General features: G+C 40.6%; 1 protein-coding gene across 1 annotated transcript in view; it reads left to right on the top strand.

Moving 5' to 3' along the window:
- The window catches only part of LOC140467126 (polymeric immunoglobulin receptor-like), a 44,765-nt gene that overhangs the window by 18,222 nt on the left and 6,216 nt on the right, over positions 1–20,327 (top strand). The window contains exons 7-10 of the mRNA XM_072563193.1: positions 3,330–3,662; positions 7,343–7,663; positions 10,908–11,216; positions 13,320–13,646. Of these exons, the coding sequence (XP_072419294.1) occupies positions 3,330–3,662; positions 7,343–7,663; positions 10,908–11,216; positions 13,320–13,646 (1,290 nt within the window). The remainder of the gene's footprint in view (positions 1–3,329; positions 3,663–7,342; positions 7,664–10,907; positions 11,217–13,319; positions 13,647–20,327) is intronic.

Genomic DNA, 20,327 nt, shown 5'->3' on the forward strand with positions numbered 1-20,327 from the left:
ACCAATAATGGAATAAAGTCAGTGCCACAAAGGGATGCTTACTTTCATTTTATTTCAACGAAAGCTTTTCACTGACTTATCCAACAAGAGTGGATAGCTATTTTAAAATTCTGAACTCCAAAACTGAAGTTAATGTCTCAGAAATATTGTGTGAAGTTCGAACTCCAAAACTGATGGTAAGACCACATACCATCCTGCCTTGGAACTGTATCCCTGTTCCTTCACTGGTGCTGACTCAAAATCCTGGGAACAGCTGAATAGTATTTGAAGTTAGACCAAAACAGAAATCCAAGATGCAGAGTAATCTCGGTGTTCTAGTGCATGAGTCACATGAAGGTAGACTGAAGGAACCAACAAGTGATTACGAAGGCTAACACATTGCTGTCCTTTAATAAGAGAGAAACTGTATATAAAAGTGAGATGCTATGTTTCAATCAAGGAGGCCATTGGGGAGAGGGTACATCTTGAAAACTCTGTTTACTCTCCTAGTTGAGTCCACTGATGGGACACTGGTTTAAAATTCAAGGTCACCTTTTTAATTCAGAGATGGGAAGAAATTTTTTTTGAGAACTGCCTGCCTCAGAAGTTGGTGAAGATGCAGAGATATTTGTGAGTCAAGAATTGAAGGATACTGGGGGAAATGGGAATGTGGGATCTGGAACACCAGTAAAATACTTTCTGTATGTTGTCCCTCTCAGAGAAGCTTGGCTCTGTCTGGCTCCTTCCATTTTCTAAAGTCTGTCCTTATCCAGAAAGAGCTCCATTGCTGGCAATCCCAATAATTTTCTTCTAAACAGTCTCTCCCTTCAGAGAATTACTTCTTTTATCTTTCGTTCTTACTGCTTCCCCGTGTGATTTTGTGAATAGTCCTGTGTTTACTCCCCTTGAGATCCAACTCATTGATTAATCTCCAGATTTCTGAAACATCCTTTGTTAAACTTCAAATCTCTTCCTTTCTGTGTCTTTAATTCTTTGAACCATCTTCCCCTCCCGTTCCAAATCCTGCTGTAGCCCAGATTGGACTCAAGATGTTGAGCGGGTTCAAATTATTTTAATAGTTTGCATGATGATGAATGAATTGGAGAAGAACTTCAAATGTACTTGATGTTGTAGCTTAAAACAAAGATTGACAATTAGAACCACAGGGTGTCTCAAAGCACTTTACAGGCAAGTATTTCTACGAGTTGTCGTTGTTGTAATGTTTAAAGTTTGTCAGCTCCTGAGTGTACTGCAAGATTGCACAAACGGAAATATGATGTTAACTGGGTAATATGTGTTTTTATGATTGTTGGTTGAGGGATAAAAGTTGACTATTTGACCCAGGGATTGTTAATTGTTCTTCATTACGATGAGAGATTTGCAAACTCATGGATCTGCCTGTGGGACGATCATGCTAACACTGAGGCACTGTCAATCCAGTAAGACGTACAGCCACACTCCAAATTAAATGATTGGCTCTGACATTTATGGACACATTATGAATGAGGACAATGTACTATTAACATAAACTTTCATCACATATTATAATTGAAGCTTCCAAGATCTTATCCAGGTTGACAGCGAGAGGAGAGGGTGTAAGACTAATACTTTCAATTTTAAAAGGTAACTGTGTGGACCTGAAAGCTGATAGAGCTGAAGGGAACTGGAGTTAGGTCAGTACGGAAGCAGCTGCAGACAGTCAAAGTGATATTCCAGAATACTCAGAACACATGCATTCCTCCTGGAAAGGAAAGTTTTAAGGGGATGACCCTGAAGGAGTTTATTAAATGTTAATCCCAAAACACACAAACATTAATTCGCAAATTCCATCGACAAGACAGATAGTTCTGCAGAAATGTCATGGGTGGAAAACATTGGCAAAGAGACCTGAATTCTTCTGATCAAGAATCCAAATCACAAATCTGGAATTCAGTGATTTCTCTCAAATCTTTTGTCTTCTGGCAATCTTAACTTGTTGTTAAATGTGATGATCTTTAATTTGGGAGCTGGCCAATGCATCTTGTTCTTTCATCAAGCAATAAAACTGAGATTTATTACACAAAAGAACAAAAAGGATAAAAGAAAGTAAGCTTGGCTATCTGCTGTGAAACAGCACTCTGAATAGACCACACAAAGTTATACACCTCAAATACCGTAAGCTTGCTGTGTTGTCACTCCTGCATTACGTTTTGATTTCTTAGTGTGTGTTTTTACATTGATTATATGGATCTCATGATCAACCGGAATATTTGATTAACCAGTACACTCCTGCTCTCATAGGTGTCAGACAAAGTTTGATGTACCCTTGGTTTGGAAATTTCTCAGATTAAGTCTTGACATTAGAGTAACTGTACTTATGCAATTAAGTTGAGAAAATATACTTGCGTCTGATCCCAGTCAGATCTCCACCAAATCCTGTCTCAAAAGGTTGAGTTTACTGTATTTTTCTGAGGTAAAGTAAGTCAATAATTATTTGAATTGAAAACAAGCGAGAGCCATTCACTATTTATTCACCCTGTCGTAAACTCCACAACATCAACAATGATCTATTAACAGTCCAGAAGGTATGCAGACTCCTCTCTGCTCTCTGACAGGTGTGGATTAGGTCATTGTTCTGGAAAGATCACTCTGATGTTGTCTTTTATAACCCTGTCAATAACTATGTCACAAGAGTGACCAACACCCAAATGCCAACAGTTTGAAATCAGTTAAAAATGATACATATACATTATGTTTACATCCATATATGTACAGATACCTTTCATCCTATCTCCCCATGAAGAAGAATGTAAATATATCATTCAGAGCCATTATCATTTCATATCAAAAATAATTTTAAAAAACCTTAGTTTAATGTTCTTTTATGGTAATAGTAACAATAATAACATACATTGAGTTTAATTACAACCTTTTGAAACATAATTCATTTGAATTACACAAGTTGTGTTTTTTCAAGCATATCTTGATAAACGATCCACTATGATAATGTCTATGCAGGCGCATGAATGATTTTTAAATTGCATGGTCAGAAAATTAAACTCCACAGAAGTAACCATAAATTTTTGTCCCAATTTTATTTCTAAGTAATCGAAAGGATTACAGCCCATATAGTTACAGGAATCAAAGGGCGATCAGGAATAAATGGAAAAGGGAAGTTCAGAACACAGCCATGACCTTCTCAATGGCAGAGCAGGCTTCAAAGGCTGAAGGTCTCACTTCTGCTTTATTGTTCCAGATTATACTTCCTAACGTATACATCACAGATATAGTGCAGTTTAGACAGAGATAAAACATATTAAGTGATATTTATTTGTATTAAGAACTTATTTTTTCTTCCAATTTCTGAAAAGTTGTCTCCCCAGCTTCATCAAATTTGTGGACAAACGAAAAAGTAACTGGAACTGTGGGAAGATCAGTCACAATAAATTGTAGATATGACACATGGTTCAAGTCCAACATGAAATACTGGTGTCTTGGTCGGTCTGCCCATTGCTCATATTTGGTGAGAACAACTGATCCAGGTGGACAGCGAGGAAGAATGTCAATCAAAGATAACACAGCACAAGGAGTATTTGTTGTGACCATGGAGGATCTTCGCATCAAAGATGCAGGATGGTACAGCTGTGGTATTGATAGACAAGTTATTGATGAATTACGTGCTGTGAAGATTGAAGTATCTGATGGTACATTTCTCATTGATTTCTGTTATTAATCTCGACTGAAATGTCTGATCAATGTTTTATCTGGGAGGAACCATGAACGCTCCAATATCCCAAGGTGCCCCAGCAATGTCGATACTTGTTGGGGGGAACATAGGAACAGGAGGAGCCCATTCATCCTATTGAGCCTGACCCACACTTTACTACGATCATGGCTGATCAAACACTTCAATGCCATTAATTCTTCCTTCCATTAATCATTAAAAATGTATCACCTTCTACTTTAAATGTACAACTTAAAGTCTGGTGAACCTATGATGCACTCCATCTCTGGCAGTATTATCTTTTCTGAGATCAGGGGATCAAAACTGCAAAAAATACTTCAGGTGTGGTCTAACCAAGATCCTACACAACAACTGAAGCAAGAATTCTCAATTCCTGTTCTCAAATCCTCTTGTATTAAATGTTAATATTCCATTGGCCTTCCAAATAACTTGCCGCACCTGCAAGTTAGCCGTCAGTATCAGATAGACAAGGGCATCCAAGTGACTTTGCAAATCTGTACTTTCCGACATCTCACCATTTGAAAAGTACACTGTACATCAGCTCTTCCTACCAAAGTGGATAACCTCACATTTCTGCACATCATAGGCCATTGACCAAAAATCCTGATCAATCATTGAGCATATCCAAATCCTCCTGAAGATGTTTTGCATCTTCCTAACAACTCATAATCCTCCTTTGCTTGTGTCATCTGCAAAGTTGGGAATATTACACTTTGTTCCACATCCAAATCATTGATATATATTGAAAAACGCTGGGGCCCAATTACTGATTCTTGTGGAATCCCATTAGTCACAGCCTGCCAATGTGAGAAAGCTCAATTTATTCCTACTCTCTATTTTCTATCTGTTCACCAATCATCAATCCATGTCAGTACATTATGTCCTATACCCTGTGCTTCAACTTTGCAAACAAATCTCCTCTCAGGTTCGTCCGAAAGGCCTTCTCAAATTTCAAATGCTCTCTATCCATTAACTTAGCTTAATCAGTTTTGTTAGTAACATTCTCAAAAAGTTCCAACAGTTTGTAAAACATAATTTTCCATTCACCAATCCACTGACTACACAGAATTAATTCATTTTTATCCAAGTGTCCATTTATTATTTTCTTTTTTGATACAGTCTAGCATTTTCCTCACAACTGATGGATCAGTAATTCCTATTTTTCTCCTTTCTCCAATGCATCGTCTATCTCTATGAACACATTATCGACACTTTGGAATGCAGACTATCAGTTCTTGGGGATTTTCCAACTTTCATTAATTTCTCCAGTGTATCCTTCTTACCAACACTAATCTCCTTTACCCCGTCATTCTCACTTGTCAGTTGGATTTGTAACTCAACTGGATTTTTTGTATTTTCCAAACAAAAACTGTCACAAATGACTCATTTATCCGCTCTGCCATTTCACCATTTGGTCTGTTAAATTAATAGAATTGAATAGAATCCCTCCAGTGTGAAAACAGGCCATTTGGCCCAACAGGTCTACATTGACCATCTGAAGAGTAACCCACGCAGACCCATTCCTCTGTGGCTATTACTTTACATTTACCCCTGATTAATACCCCTAACCTACATGTCCCTGAACACTATGGGCAATTTAGCATGGCCAATTCACCTAACCTGCACATCTTAGAACTGTGTGAGAAACCAGAGCACCCAGAGAAAATACACACAGACACAAGGAGACTGTGTAAACTCCACACAGACGGTCGCCCAAGTCTGGGATCGAACCCAGGTCTCTGTGAGGCAGCAATACTAACTATTGTGCCAACATGTCACCCATTCTCCTAACTCTCCTAACTCTGCTTTTAATTGACTCTTTGCTAAAAGATGTTTTTCACAGCTGCAGAAGGTTTCAACTTTATGTCTTCTTTGTTCGTTTGCATTTGTATTCTCTTTTCTCCTTTGCAGTTTCAAGGTCCTCCTTGCTTAAAAAAACTTCCAATCCTCAGATTTCTGATAGTTTTGGCCACTTTTTAGGCCTATTGTTTTAATCTTATAAATCCTTAACTTTCTTTTATCAGCCACGGTTGATTTATCTTTATTGAGTGGAATATTTTGTTGCTGTGTGCCATGAAATAAGTCTTTAAAGATTCTCTATTGACTATCTCCTGTCCTGCCTTTTAATGTGCTTCTGTAATCCAGCGCAGAGTTGGGAGTGTGGTGCTGGAAAAGCACAGCCGGTCAGGCAGCATCCGAGGATCAGAAGAATCAACATTTCAGCATAAGCCCTTCATCAGGAATAATGCACGAAACATCAATTCTCCTGCTCCTTGGATGCTGCCTGACCGGTTGTGTTTTTCCAGCACCACACTCTTCCACTCTGATCTCGAACATCAGCATGTCCTCACTTTCTTCCAATCCAGCTCAGCCAATTTGTGCCTCTCTCTTTCATAATGTTCCTAATTTTAAGAACAACAACAACATAAGAACAAAGTGCAGAAATAGGCCGTCTGGCCCTTCGAACCTGCTCCGCCCCCTCAATAAGATAATGGCTGGTCTTTTCGTGGACTCAGCTCCACTTACCCACATTTTCATCGTATCCCTTAATTCCTTTATTTTTAAAAAAGCTTAGCTTTAAAAGGAATTACTGAAGTAGTGTCAACTACTCCCCTGGGCAAGGAATTCCATAGACTAACAATCCTCTGGGTGAAGAAGTTCCTTCTCAGTTCATGTAATAATCTATTTTTCCTACCAATATGTATGACTTCACATTGGCTAACATTGTATTCCATCTGCCAGATCTTTGCCCACTGGTTCAATGTATCAAGTTCCTCTGCAAAGTTTCACAGTCCTCTGAACACTTTGCTCTGCCACCCATCTTCGTATCACTGGCAAATTTTGACACTGTACATGTGGTCCCTGACTCCTCATCATCGACATAAATTGGAAATAATTGTGGTCCTTGAGGCACACCACTAGTCACTGATTGCCAGCCAGAATAGCACTCATTTATCCCCACTCTTTGCTTCCTGTCAGTCAACCAATCCTTGATCCAAACTAATAGTCTATCCTGAACAGCATGCATCCTTATCTTATTCAGCAGCCTCATGTGTAGCACTTTGTCAATGGCCTTTTAGAAATCTAGGTACACCACATTCACTGGGTCCCCATTGTCCACCTTGATTGAAATGTCTTCATAGAATTCCAAAAGATTTGTGAAGCATGACCTGACCTTCATGAACCCATGGGACAATTTATTTCGAGATGCCTTCATATTCCTTCCTTGATAATAGACTCAAGCATCTACCCCATTACGTGGGCTAAGCACACTGGTCTATAATTCCCCACCCTCTGTCTACTTCCCTCATTGAACAATACCGTGATGCAGAGAACCTCTGTCCCATCATGTCCGTGCTGGTCAAGAAGCATCTACCGACCGTGATCCCATGTTCCAGTACTTTGCCCATAGCCTTGTATGGTCTGGCACTTCAAGTGATCACTTAAACATATTCTAAAGTGTTTTGGAGGATCAATTACAGTCTGTTAATCTCTCAATTAATGCAATATTAAGTTGTTATTGGCATGGCTCTGTTGAGATTCCAGCAAGAAAATACTTGGATGAAAATGTTGAAATTTACAGATTATTTGATTTTCCGATCCTCAGTGAGTATCTGATCATTTGTTTCTTTCCCACAGAACCTGTGTCTGTTCCTGTAATTAGATTTTTAACACCAAATATCTGGTGTTTTGAGAACCTAGTTTCTGTCTCCTGTGAGTCTGTCCAGGGATCCTTTCCCATTCGGTACACATGGTACGAAAGGACCCAATCTGTAGGTTCAAAGATTTCTGAGAGCAATACACTGGATCTACATTGTCAATTAATCAAACAACAATATCATCAATATTACTGCATAGCCTCAAATACTCAGGGAGAAAAATCCAGTGAAATGGTTGAAGTGGCAATCGTCCACAGATCAGAGAGGAACTGCAGTTTCATGGCACAGATTGGGAGCCGAGGTAAATAATACTTTCTGCTTCAAGAACTACAGTTTGTTTGTTTTGATTTCATCTGTGCATTAATAGAGTACAATGTATTCTCCTTTTGTGGTTACCTTTCTCCCAGACCAAATGTGTTTATGTTCGAAGACGAGTCAATTTAACTGGGTTTTCTTGAGTAAACACTGAGTGAGTTTCCTCTTCACTAAACAAATGAAATATTAATAATATCACACTGATTTATAGCCATTGAGAGTATGAAGTGAGTCTAAAGAAAGTAATAACAGTTAATTAAAGAGGTTGAGACTCTGAGTTGTTCATAAAGAGTGGATAATAGAACATTAGAGTGGGTGTTACTTGGAGCACTGAGCAGTTGATTGAGATTCTTGGTGTTGAGCAGATTAATTGAAATTCATTTGTCAGGTTTGTTTTGATAAATGCTGGCTGGCAGCACTCAGAATAAGCAAGAGTTTAGGGTGTAGGTTTGCTCACTGAGCTGTAGGTTTGATATCCAGATGTTTCATTACCTGGTTAGGTAACATCATCAGTGGCGACCTCCAAGTGAAGCGAAGCTGTTGTCTCCTGCTCTCTATTTATATGTTTGTTCTGGATGGGGTTCCTGGGGTTTGTGGTGATGTCATTTCCTGTTCGTTTTCTGAGGGGTTGATAGATGGTATCCAGAGCTATGTGTTTGTTTATGGTGATATGGTTGGAGTGCCTGGCCTCTAGGAATTCTCTGGCATGTCTTTGCTTAGCCTGACCCAGGATAGATGTGTTGTCCCAGTCGAAATGGTATTTTTTTGTCCTCCGTGTGTAGGGCTACGAGGGAGACAGGGTCGTGTCTTTTTGTGGCTAGCTGGTGTTAGTGTATCCTGGTGGCTAACTTTCTTCCTGTTTGTCCTACGTAGTGTTTCTGGCAGTGCTTGCATGGAATTTTGTAGAAAACAAACAGGAAATGACATCACCACAAACCCCAGGAACCCCATCCAGGACAAACATATAAATAGAAAGCAGGAGACAACAGCTTTGCTTCACTTGGAGGTCGCCACTGATGAGGTTACCTAGCCAGGTAATGAAACGTCTGGATATCAAACCTACAGCTCAGCGAGCAAACCTGCACCCTAAACCTCAACCTGAGCTACAAACCTTCACAAACTTTGCAAAAAATAAGAAAGAGTGTAACCTCATTCTTTTCCCACAATGCAGGGATATTTAATGGCTGTTCACCAAACTGTGACCTTCACATCACACTATCCACAGATCAGGAGATCTGACCACTGACACAGAGAGAGAGAGCAGGATTGAATTTCACTTTTAACTCCTGACTATGTGCATAACTGAAAGGGGAAAACCAAGAAAATGATCTCTCAGCCAGATTGCTGATATTTCTCCCACCATGATCATAGCCCTGAGATAATTCCAAGGAATGAAGGAATGAATGAGTGAGTGAATTAGCTTAAGGAATGAATTAGCTTTATTTTTACATACACTCAATGAGTGCAGTGAAAAGGTTATATGTCACCACTTACAGTGACATCTTTGGTACAAAGGTACCTAGGTACAGCTGCTTTAGTTACAAACTCTCAGAAAATGGAGAATTAAAATGTCCAACATTGCTGAAATAAAAGACCAGAACAATGGTCTTCCAACCCATACCACACCGATTGAATACATTTTGCCTTGTTGTGCGTTTCTCCCTTTATGTCAATCCTTTTGAAGTTTATGTGACACACCGTTTTGCACAAATTTCCAGCATCTCTCTCCACATATCCACTGAATTCACATAGGCGGTAATTTTGGCTTGATCAGTTGTCTTTAAAAACAAATATTGAAAGTAAAGTTCAATATATAAGTGATTAAATGAAATACAGCTGCACTTGTTGAAAATACTTTAAAAATAGGAAATGGGAGTCATGGTGGCTCAGTGGTTAGAACTGCTGCCTCACAGAACCAGAGACCCGGGTGTGATTCCAGTTTCGGGGGACTGACTGTGTTGGGGTTTGTACATTCTCCCCGTGTCTGCATGGGTTTCCTCAGGGTGTTCGGGTATCTTCCCACAAACCAAAGATGTGCAGGTTAGGTGAACTGACCATGTTAAACAGCCCAAAGTGTTCAAGGATGTGTATGTTGAGTGGATTAGTCAGGGGGAAGTAGAGTAATAGGGGTAGGAGAATGGTTCGGGGTGGGTTGCACTTTGGATGGTCAGTATGGACTTGTTGGGCCAAATGGCCTGTTGCCACACTGCAGGATTTTATGATTCATCCTATGATATCCATAGGTGACATGAGGTGATGATCCATCATCATGGTGCCCTGCCACCCTAGCTTACTGTCTTCTCACAGAACTAGCAAATGCCCCTTGGAGAGTATTGGTCTTGATCCTGCTGGTTCATGACCTGTCGAGCTTGGACAGATTCCATCTTCTCCAGAATTGGACCCAAGGCCTCAAAAGTCTAAATCCCTCTCTCCCCCCAATCAGGCAGCTGAACCACTCCTGGTGCTATGGATGCTGCATTCACCTGAGAACACATCTCCCCCAGCTGTATTCAAAAGGGAAAATCTGTGAGAAAGGAAGACAGCCTCAATGTATTCCTGCACTCCCTGCCTCGTGTTTTCACTCTGTCTGGGTGGTCTCCCATTCCCTTTCTGTCAGTGCCCCCTCTACCTGTGTTGTGGTGACACCATTGCATGTGTTATCCATGAAGGTCTCAGCCTAATGCATCCTTCAGAGTTACTCCAGATCACTGATGGCCATATCCAACACAGCCTAGCCTTATACAACTGCCCTTGAACTTCCCTCATAGTCCCCTTTGCGGAACCCAAGCAATTCTGTTGCATTGTCTGCAAGACTACATTACTAATAACCGTGCTTTGATGAAGGAGTCTACTCTCTGTCTCTTTCAAAATTCAGTGACCTTCAGTCCCTGTCTGTAATTTTTTGAACTCCTCTTCAGTGACCCTGAAACTGTGCTGAGTGACCAATTAAAAATACTTCAAAACACCCCATCTTGAGGCTATTTTATACAAACCCTGTTGCTGAGCAGAATTGAATGTTGCTGTGAAAAAGCTTTGCAAATGAGTGCACACTGGATGTTACATTTCTCAGACAATGCTGAACTCTCTGGTACAATTAGATGGATTTCATCACAAACTGCCTGAGTAGATGCAGTGGAAGGATTCCTCTGTACTCAGTGGTAACTCATATTAAAAGTATCTGCCTGTATTGAGAAGCTATTTTCTGTCTGATTAATTCATTGTCTTTTCAGGTTCAGGTGTAGTGCCGGCGAAAAATAAAATAACAGGTGTTTTGGGAAGAGCGATCACAATAGATTGTCTCTATGGCAAATGGTCACGATGGTCTGTGAAACTTTGGATGCGCCAGTGCTCTGTTTTAGTAAAATCAAGTGAACATCATGGGCAACGAGGAAGGATGTCGATCACAGATAACACAACACAAAATAAATTTTCTGTTACTATGGAGGATCTTCGCTCAGAAGATGCAGGATGGTACAACTGTGGTATTGACCAATCTGGCCGCATTTCAGCGTCTGCTGTAGAGCTGCAAATATCTGACGGTACATTTCTCAGTGATATCATTGATTATTCCCCATTGAGATGTATGATCAATGTTTTATCTGTGAGAGAACATGACAGTTCCAGTATCCTGATGCCCCGCAGCAGTGACAGGGTTTTGCATTGGGGGGGGGGGGGGGGGGGGCAGGGTTTTGCATGGGGGGGGGGGGCAGGTAGCTCAATGTTTTGTAAAAAGAATTGGAACCTTGTGGTCAAAACGACTGATCTAAAAACATCAAATTTGATGAAATGGAGTACTGTCGTTCTTATCCTCCTTGGTCCCCCACCAGCTAAAACATTGTGAGAGTTTACACCTCCATTCTCAATGGCTGCCTGCAGTCATTTAACACTGAGTACAGAGGGAAGTGAATGGGGATGTGACTTTTGGTCCCTCAGCAGCAGTGGGCACCACTCGGACCTGAGCAAGTCCCCTGAAGGGGAAGGACCAGGTTTCAGCCTGGGACATGGTGTCAGTGCAGAGAGAGAGGGATGGGGCTCTGAGATGTGCTGTAATAAGGTCACTCAGAGACCTTTTAAGGAGATTTTCTGCCACCAACCTCTTTGCTGATATTATTCAAGCCCATTGATATCACTCAGGAAGAATAGCCTCATACTGTCTTCAGTAGAATATCAGTTTGATTTGATCAAACAGCCGATTGGATTATTACACATCAAGGAATAGCTCGTTGCGTTGCATCTAAGATACACAATTGCCACTTGTGAGTCAATCAGGATCAACTTAGATTAAGTATGCATTACTGCTTCAGCTAACATGAAGGACAATCACTGAAACACTACACGCTTTCTGGTGAACACATGCAGAAATTGTAGCCCACAAAGAGACTCTAGTTAGCTTCTCCCAGGAACTGTGCTAAGGATGTGTCTGGTCACCAATGTGTTTCGATTATTCTCTTGACGCAGAGATAAAGGAGAAATGTAACTCCACACCCATTCACTCCAACAGAACAGGCTGACGAACGTTGAATGGGATTTTAGTCAGTAGAAACAGGAAACCCAACTGACTTATAGCTTAAAGACATTGGCTCCGGGACATTGAAGTAGACAGTAAATCTGACACAACATCCAGCTACCCAGCATGTCTATATTCCAGAATCCCAGAAACACAAACTGCCACTTCCTTCTGAATTTTTTAGTTAAAATGTCCTTTTCAGCGACAGTGAAGCCAGACAAAGCATATTTAAACTCTGTGTTTAAGGCCAGAAAGCTTGTAACAAAAATCTGCTAATTTATTGTCTCATTTTATTTCATTTTTGTAAGTTTCTCTCCGACAGCTTTCCATTTGCAAATCAAACAATGACCAGTTAAAGTCTTTGATCTGCTACTGAGAGAAAATATTGGCTCTGATTTCCATGTTGACACATGATCAATACCATTGCATTTGTCCTGATTTAGAGTTCTCCTAAGTTCTGATATACAGGTAGTTCTGGGATAATGTGCTCTTCGGCAGCGCGATTTGACTATAACGTTGCTGAAGAATTAGGGAATGGTATTTTCAAGAACGCTTACCTCCTTTATCACCTGTACATTTCCAGTGAGGATGGGTTTGCATGATTCGTTCTGCATATACAGCAATGTCCGCGCCAAAGTCTCCGCACTGTCCTGCACATGTGCTGATATCAGCTGATGACAGGGCAACTTTCTGTGAGAGGGACTGCACAAGAGCAGCTTTCAGACATTTTTACATGTACTGTGTTAAATTTACTTTTGTCTCATTAATAAATATGATTTCAACCTTCATTCAGGCTGTGCTATACTTTGCCTTAGATGTTTGGGTGATTTTTGAGCGACCTTGAGTGATATTTTTTGCCTGTCTGCCCTAACCCCACTTTTCCCATAGGCCCCACTATTTATATTCAGCGAGGTTTCACTGGAACACAAGTATAGCATTATAGGAGAACTGCCTGTAATAGTAGACATGGTAAATCACTTTACTTGGAGCCCGGAGAGATATAGAGAGGTAGATATGTTGAGGATATTGCAACATAAAAGCCCTGGACTAGATATAGAAGTTTAGAAATGTTAGAAAGAAGAAAGTATTTGAATGCTGTTCGGGTGGTATCTGAATATCTGCTTCTTTTCCCCAGAACCAGTGTCTGTTCCTGAACTTAGATTTTTATCATCTCCACCAAATGCCTCATGTTTTGGGAGCTCGGTGTCAATCTTCTGTGAATCTGTCCAGGGATCCCTTCCCATTCACTACACATGGTGTGAAAGGACCCCATCTCAAGATTCAAAGATCTCTAACACCAGTAAACTGGATCTACATTGTCAATTCTTCAAACAGCAACGTCATCAATATTACTGCACAGCCTCAAATACTCAAGGAGAAAAATCCAGTGAAATGGTTAATGTGTCAGTCACACACAGACCAGGGGAGAACTGCAGTTATCTGGCACAAATCAGCACCAGTGGTAAGTTACACTGTAAACAAACAATGTAATTGTCAAAATATAAATTTCTCACAAATTAGTTGCTGATTATGTTCATGCAGTCAGTCTGAAAAAATTGGATCTGGCCAAATTTACTCCATCTAGTTTTTCAATAGATCTGAAAAAGACAATTCAGTTGAATAAGGATAAGATTATACAATGTCCCAAAAACATGGATAAACTTTACAGAAATTCCAGTAATCCCAGAAAAATAAAATGTCATCAAATTGATGAGTTTTCAATAGCTGAAATAGGTGTTTTGACTTCCAGCTCCTGCATTCTCATTTGGGATGGATGTCAGGAGAGAGTGTCAAAGAATTTATCTAAAATGGAAGTGACTGAGCACAATCTCTGGACATCTAAAGCATTTTCAGCCATTGCTTGTTGAAGTTTCCTCACTCCTGCAATGCAGGAAGTGCAATAATCAATCTGTCCAGAGACAACTTCCACAAACGACAATGTGAAAATCACGAGATGACATCTTTAATTGGGGGATAAATATTATCCAGATACTGGAGTAACTGCACTATTCTTCTTCAAGATAGTGCCCTGGATCATTGACATTGATCAGAGTTGGCAGATGGAGTTTCAGTTTAACATCTTACCAAAAAGGTAGCACTGCCAACCCTGCAGCACTCTCACCAACGCACTGGAGTGACAGCATTCAATTTTATGCTCAAACCCTGGCCCTGATGTAAATATTCTTTGTAACATTGATTGCTGGCTGGAATATGTGTTAGAAACAGAGTTAATAATGGCGTTTAAAAGGGAAGTGAAAGTATGCTAATAAAATCAAAGAACTGTAGATATTGAAAATCTGAAACAAAAACGGAAATTGCTGGAGAAACTCAGCAGTTCTGGCAGCTTCTGTGGAGAGAAAATAGATTTAAACTTTCAGATCCAGTCACCCTTCTTCTGCTCTAAACTTCCTTCTTCTTTACTGTAACATTGCATCATCTCAAATTACAAATAGAAATCTCAGATTTACATTGACTAGAAACTGACTGTATCAGAATCAAAATGGAGCAAAGACTTGGTTCTGAGTTAAGGATGCCTTTACCATCTTTGAATGTAACAGTTTAAACAGCAGGAACTGTTTCATCACTGTTGCTTTCAGTGAGAAACATTAGAATAATCGGACTAAAAGAGAAGTGCAGCTGTATATATATCCTTACCTACTCCAGTTATTGACAATGGACACATGCTTTAGCTTCAGAGAAGATCAGTGTCAGCAGCAGGTAAACAAAAATTTACCCATAAACTACATTTGTACAACTTGATTTCTGATATCAGTGGGCTGTGAATTCAAATGACCCTTCCCAGATTAAATTCGATGTTGTCTGACCCTGGAACAGTGCTCTATTACTGGAGGGACTGTTGGGATGTTATACTACAGACCATGACATCCTTCAGCTGATACAATTCAAGGAAGAACAGGAAAATTCACTCAGTATTTCATCAACTGCACCCCTCAGTTAAGATGACAGAGAGCAGATTATCTGGTGATAACATTTGTGGGAATTTCTCTTGTATGCAAATTAGCTTCTGTTTCCCCACGTCACAATCAGGATTACAATAAAGGGAAGAGCTTTGTGGGTTGTGTAGGATTTAAAGATGTGCTGAGGTTGTGAAAGATGCAGGATCAGCACAATTTATTGTGAGATTTTGAATTAAATGAATGACCTGAATCACATCTGAGGCACTTACCTGCAGGTTCAATGGATGTGAGGGCTTTTGCCTGAAACATCGATTTTCCTGCTCCTCGGATGCTGCCTGACCTGTTGTGCTTTTCCAGCACCTCTCAATCCAGGCTCAATGGATGTGGGGAGCCTTGGAGACTAGCAATACGATCTGAACAGAGGAATATTCAATGATTATTGGCGATTTGTTCACTGACACTGATGGCAATAATTCCTGGTCTAATATTTCCCTTCACATACAGTGTGCAGCTAAAATTCAAATTCCACTATTTGCATGGCAGGGATCAATATAGCTCCCCAAGACATTGCTGGGTTTCTGGAGTAATAGTCAAGATTAGAGTGGTGTACTGGAACAGCACAGCAGGTCAGGCAGCATATCTGAGGAGCAGGAAAATCGACGTTTTGAGCAAGAGCCCACCATCAAGGATGCTGCCTAATGTTCTGTGCTTTTCCAGCACCACTCTAATCTTGACTCTGATCTCCAGCATCTGCACTACTCACTTTCACCTCTCTGGATTAATAGTCTAGCAATAACACCACTTGGTCATCACCTCCTCGAGTGATGAGAAGGGCCAGTTCCCTGGCTGGATTTATGTGTTTGCTCAGGACACAAAGGGGATGTCGGGATTGGAGTCCTTTAACAGGCTCAGTAGGTAATGCTGTCTCCCATCTGTGAGATATGGGAAACAATTAGAAATGATCATGAAAGATGGGTCACTGACAGGTCACAGTGGGAACACCCGGCTGGTGAGGGGGTGGACATTACACTGAGATTATACTTTCCAAATCCATTATATCAGGCAGGCGTTTCTCCCAATCTGACAATGTTGCTCTTTTGGTTAACAATAGTATAAAAAGGTTAATCTGAATGTTATTCCTTTGTTTAAATAGAAGCTGATTACTGTTATAAAATTTTAACAGTATCATCGACAACTACAAATTCAAAAGTCACGTCTCAATTTGATATAAGGTACGACTCTCTCAACGTTAGTGTTTGATGACTTCCATGTGATAGATTAAATCCTCTTGAACAATGTTTTGTTATTCGGGATGGAAATCATTTACTATTTCACGATATAACTCTCAGAATGGAAGTGGAGCTGGATTGACATCAGGCTGTGGCATTAGCTTTTGAACAAATTGTGATATTTGTGTTGGAAACAAGAACAAGAGGAAACCAGCTGCAGGTTGTTGGCCCTCAGATCCATTATTCATCACAATTACATCACTCCTACCTTGACTGGATTTCAGGAAGACTGTGAATGTCACATTTCCCTTGCCCTTTTCCACCCTGGTGTGGTACTGAGGGAAATTTTTCGCTGTGTGTTAATAAATCTGCTCAACCTTGGTCTCACTTGGGAGGAGCACACTGCAACTTTGTTCAAAGTTGCAGTGAGGAGGCCTTCTTCTTGATGGTATTCTCAATGTGGTGTAGGAGATACCAGGTACCTTATAGTGCAGAGTCATAGATAGAGTCATAGACTCATACAGCACAGAGGCAGATCCTTTCGTCCAACTCGTCTGTGCTGACCAGACATCCCAATCTGACCTAGTCCTATTTACCAGCATTTGGCCCATATCCCTCGAAACCCTTCCTATTCATATACTCATCAGATGCCTTTTAAATGTTGCAATTGTACACACTTCCATCAAAGAAACAAAAATATATAATCAAGGCAGAATGGAATATTATTTTGAGGCAGTCTGTCCACATGATGGTATTTGATGCGTCCTTTTGGCTGGTACAAGACATTAGGTGATTATGAGTAATGGTGACAAGATATTTGAAATAGATTCCCCAGATGTTGACGTTGCCATAGTTTGTCGACAGGGAGGGTTTGTTAAACGTGAGCGGATGCAGAAAAGATTCACAAGGATGTTGCTGATGTTGGAGGGTTTGAGTTAGAAGGGGAGTTGAATAGGCTGGGGCTTTCTTCCTTGAAGCTTTGAAGGCTGAGGGATAATATTACAGAGGATTATAAAGTCATGAGGGGCATGTATACATGAATAGCTACAGACTATTTCCGAGGGTGGGGGAGTCCAAAACTGGAGGATGTAGGTTTATGGTGAAAGAGGAAAGATTTAACAAGGATCTAAGGGGCAACATTTTCATGTAAAGGACAGTGCAGGTACAGAACACTCTGTCAGAGGAAGTAGTGGAGGTGGGTACAATGATCACTTTAAAAGGCATCTGGATGGATATATGAATAGGAAGGGTTTAGAGCGATATGGGCCAAATGCTGGCAAACGCAACTCGGGATGTCTGGTCAGTGTGCATGAGTTGGCCTGAAGGTCTGTTTCCATGCTGTATGATTCTATGGCTCTATCTATGACTCTGTCTAAGATGAACAAAGAACAAAGAAAATTACAGCACAAGAACAGGCTCTTCGGCCCTACAAGCCTGCATTGATCCAGATCCTCTATCTAAACCTGCCACCTATTTTCTAAGGGTGTGTACCCCTTTGCTCCCTGCCCATTCATGTATCTGTCTAGGTACATCTTACATGACACTATCATGCCCACCTCTACCACCTCTGCTGGCAACGCGTTCCAGCACGCACCACCCTCTGCATGAAGGACTTTCCACGCATATCTCCCTTAAACTTTTCCCCTCTCACCTTGAACTCATGCCCTCTTAGTAACTGAGTCCCCCATGCTGGGAAAAACCTTCTTGCTATCCACCCAGTCTATACCCTCTCATGATTTTATCGACCTCAATCAGGTCCCCCATCAACCTCCATCTTTCTAATGAAAATAATCTTCATCTACTCAACTTCTCTTCATAGCTAGCACCCTTCATTCCAGGCAAAATCCTGGTAAACCTCCTCTGCACCCTCTCCAAAGCATTCACATCCTTTTGGGAATGTGTCAACCAGAACTATTTGCAGTATTCCAAATGTGATTGAACCAAAGTCTTATACAACTGTAACATGACCTGCCAACTCTTGTCCTCAACACACCGTCCAATGAAGGAAACCTTGCTGTATGCCTTCGTGGCCACTCTATTGACCTGCATTGTCATCTTCAGAATACAATGGACTTGAACATCCAGATCCCTCTGTACATCAATTTTCCCCAGGACTTTTCCATTTAGCGTATAGTTTGCTCTTGAATTGGATCTTCAAAAACGCATCACCTCACATTTGCCCAGATTGAACTTCATCTGACATTTCCCTGCCCAACTTTCCAATCTATCTGTATTCCCCCTCACTATTTGCTACTCCAGCAATCTTAGTGCCATCTGCAAACTTGCTAATCAGACCACCAGTACATTCCTCCAGATCATTTATGTATATCACAAACAACAGTGATCCCAGCACACATCCCTGTGGAACACCACTGGTCACAGTTCACCATTCTGAGAAATTCCCTTCCACTACTACTCTCAGTCACCTGTTGACCAGCCAGTTCTTTATCTATCTAGCTAGTACACCCTGGATCCCACGCGACTTCACTTTCTCCATTGGCCTACCATGTGGAACCTTATCAAATGTCTTACTGAAGTCCATGGAGATAGTGAGTCCTATTTTCACAGTCAGCCAATGGTGGAACAACTGGGTGTTTATCTGGTGGCAGCCGGACCTTGTGTCATGTTAAGTCAATGCTCGAAGGAGATCTTTCCATTTTCATTTGTGATGTACATACTCATTTTGCAGAATTCACTTCACATTTCCACGCTATTTGCTCAAGCTGCTGACAGTAAGGATCAGAAATTGTCGTCTGTTATAAACACTGAGGAATTGAGCATTTGAATTTACGACGGTGGCAACAGAGTAAAAAGAAACAAAAGATCAATCACAATGGAAATGAGAAGTGAAATATCGACAGAAAAGACAGTGGTGAATTCATGCAGCAAGTCAGAACCGATGTTTGGAGAAAACAGATAAGCAGTTCCCCGAAAGATCTGGCCAATATTTATTTGGTTATATCTCATTGCTACTTCTGAGATTTTTCTCCATAGATATTATGCACTTCATTTCCTGTTTCAGACACTATCAAACATTCAAAGTACTTCCTTAATTGTAAAATGCTGAAGGCCATTCAAAGGTCATGAAAGGTGCTATATAAATGTTAAAGCCTCCTTTCTTTAAACAAGTGCCCAAGAACCAATTGTGAACACACACTGACCCTTTCCTGTTCTCTGTATCACAGTCTGGTTTACATTGTGGTCGGTGCACTGGGGGCCATGATCATTGCTTTTGCTGTTTCTCTGCTTTCATATCTGAGGCAAGTCAAGAAGGGTAAGTGTCGCTTTCTCCTTAATCATTTCATGAAATGTCAATTGCTTGCTATATGAATTGTAATTCATTGTAAATAGCAAACATTAATTAATAAATTGGAGTAACTTGTTCCACGTTCTGGTGCAGATGGATATAACCTAGTAGAATAATAATTAATGTTTCTCGCTAACAAGAGGTGGAGTCTGGAGGAAGGAGAAGTCTACAGTGGTTTAGACCGACAGAAGTGAATGACAGGAAGTGATTTGGTCAATTGAAATTTAGATAGACCTTGATGTAATGTATTTTTGAAACATGTACATTACAATTGCAAGTATTGAGGCCTTCATAAGTGGAATTTCTCCCATTTGACCCAATAGTAATCAGTTGCAGTCAAATTCAGGAGCAGTACTTCCTCTTTAAGAGAATTAGATGGAGAGTCAGATGCCCAATATTGCCTGATTGCCCAGTTTGGTTCTGGATTCTCTGTAGGATCTTTTCAGGGTAAAATCTGATGGAAAACTCAGCAGGTTTGCCAGCATTTGTGGGAAGAAAGCAGAGTTAACATTTGGGGTCCAGTATATCCTCATTTGCCAGACCCGCTCAGCTTCTCCAGCAACCTCAGGTATTTTCCAGATCTCCAGCATCTGCAGTTCTTTATTTTATAAAATCTAATGACGTTTAGTTTACTGTCAAGTAGATCTCTGTTAAGACCAAGATGATTCTTTCTCTACTTATTTCTGTTT

The sequence above is a fragment of the Chiloscyllium punctatum genome, chromosome 45, assembly GCF_047496795.1.
Source record: "Chiloscyllium punctatum isolate Juve2018m chromosome 45, sChiPun1.3, whole genome shotgun sequence".
Classification (NCBI taxonomy): domain Eukaryota; kingdom Metazoa; phylum Chordata; class Chondrichthyes; order Orectolobiformes; family Hemiscylliidae; genus Chiloscyllium; species Chiloscyllium punctatum.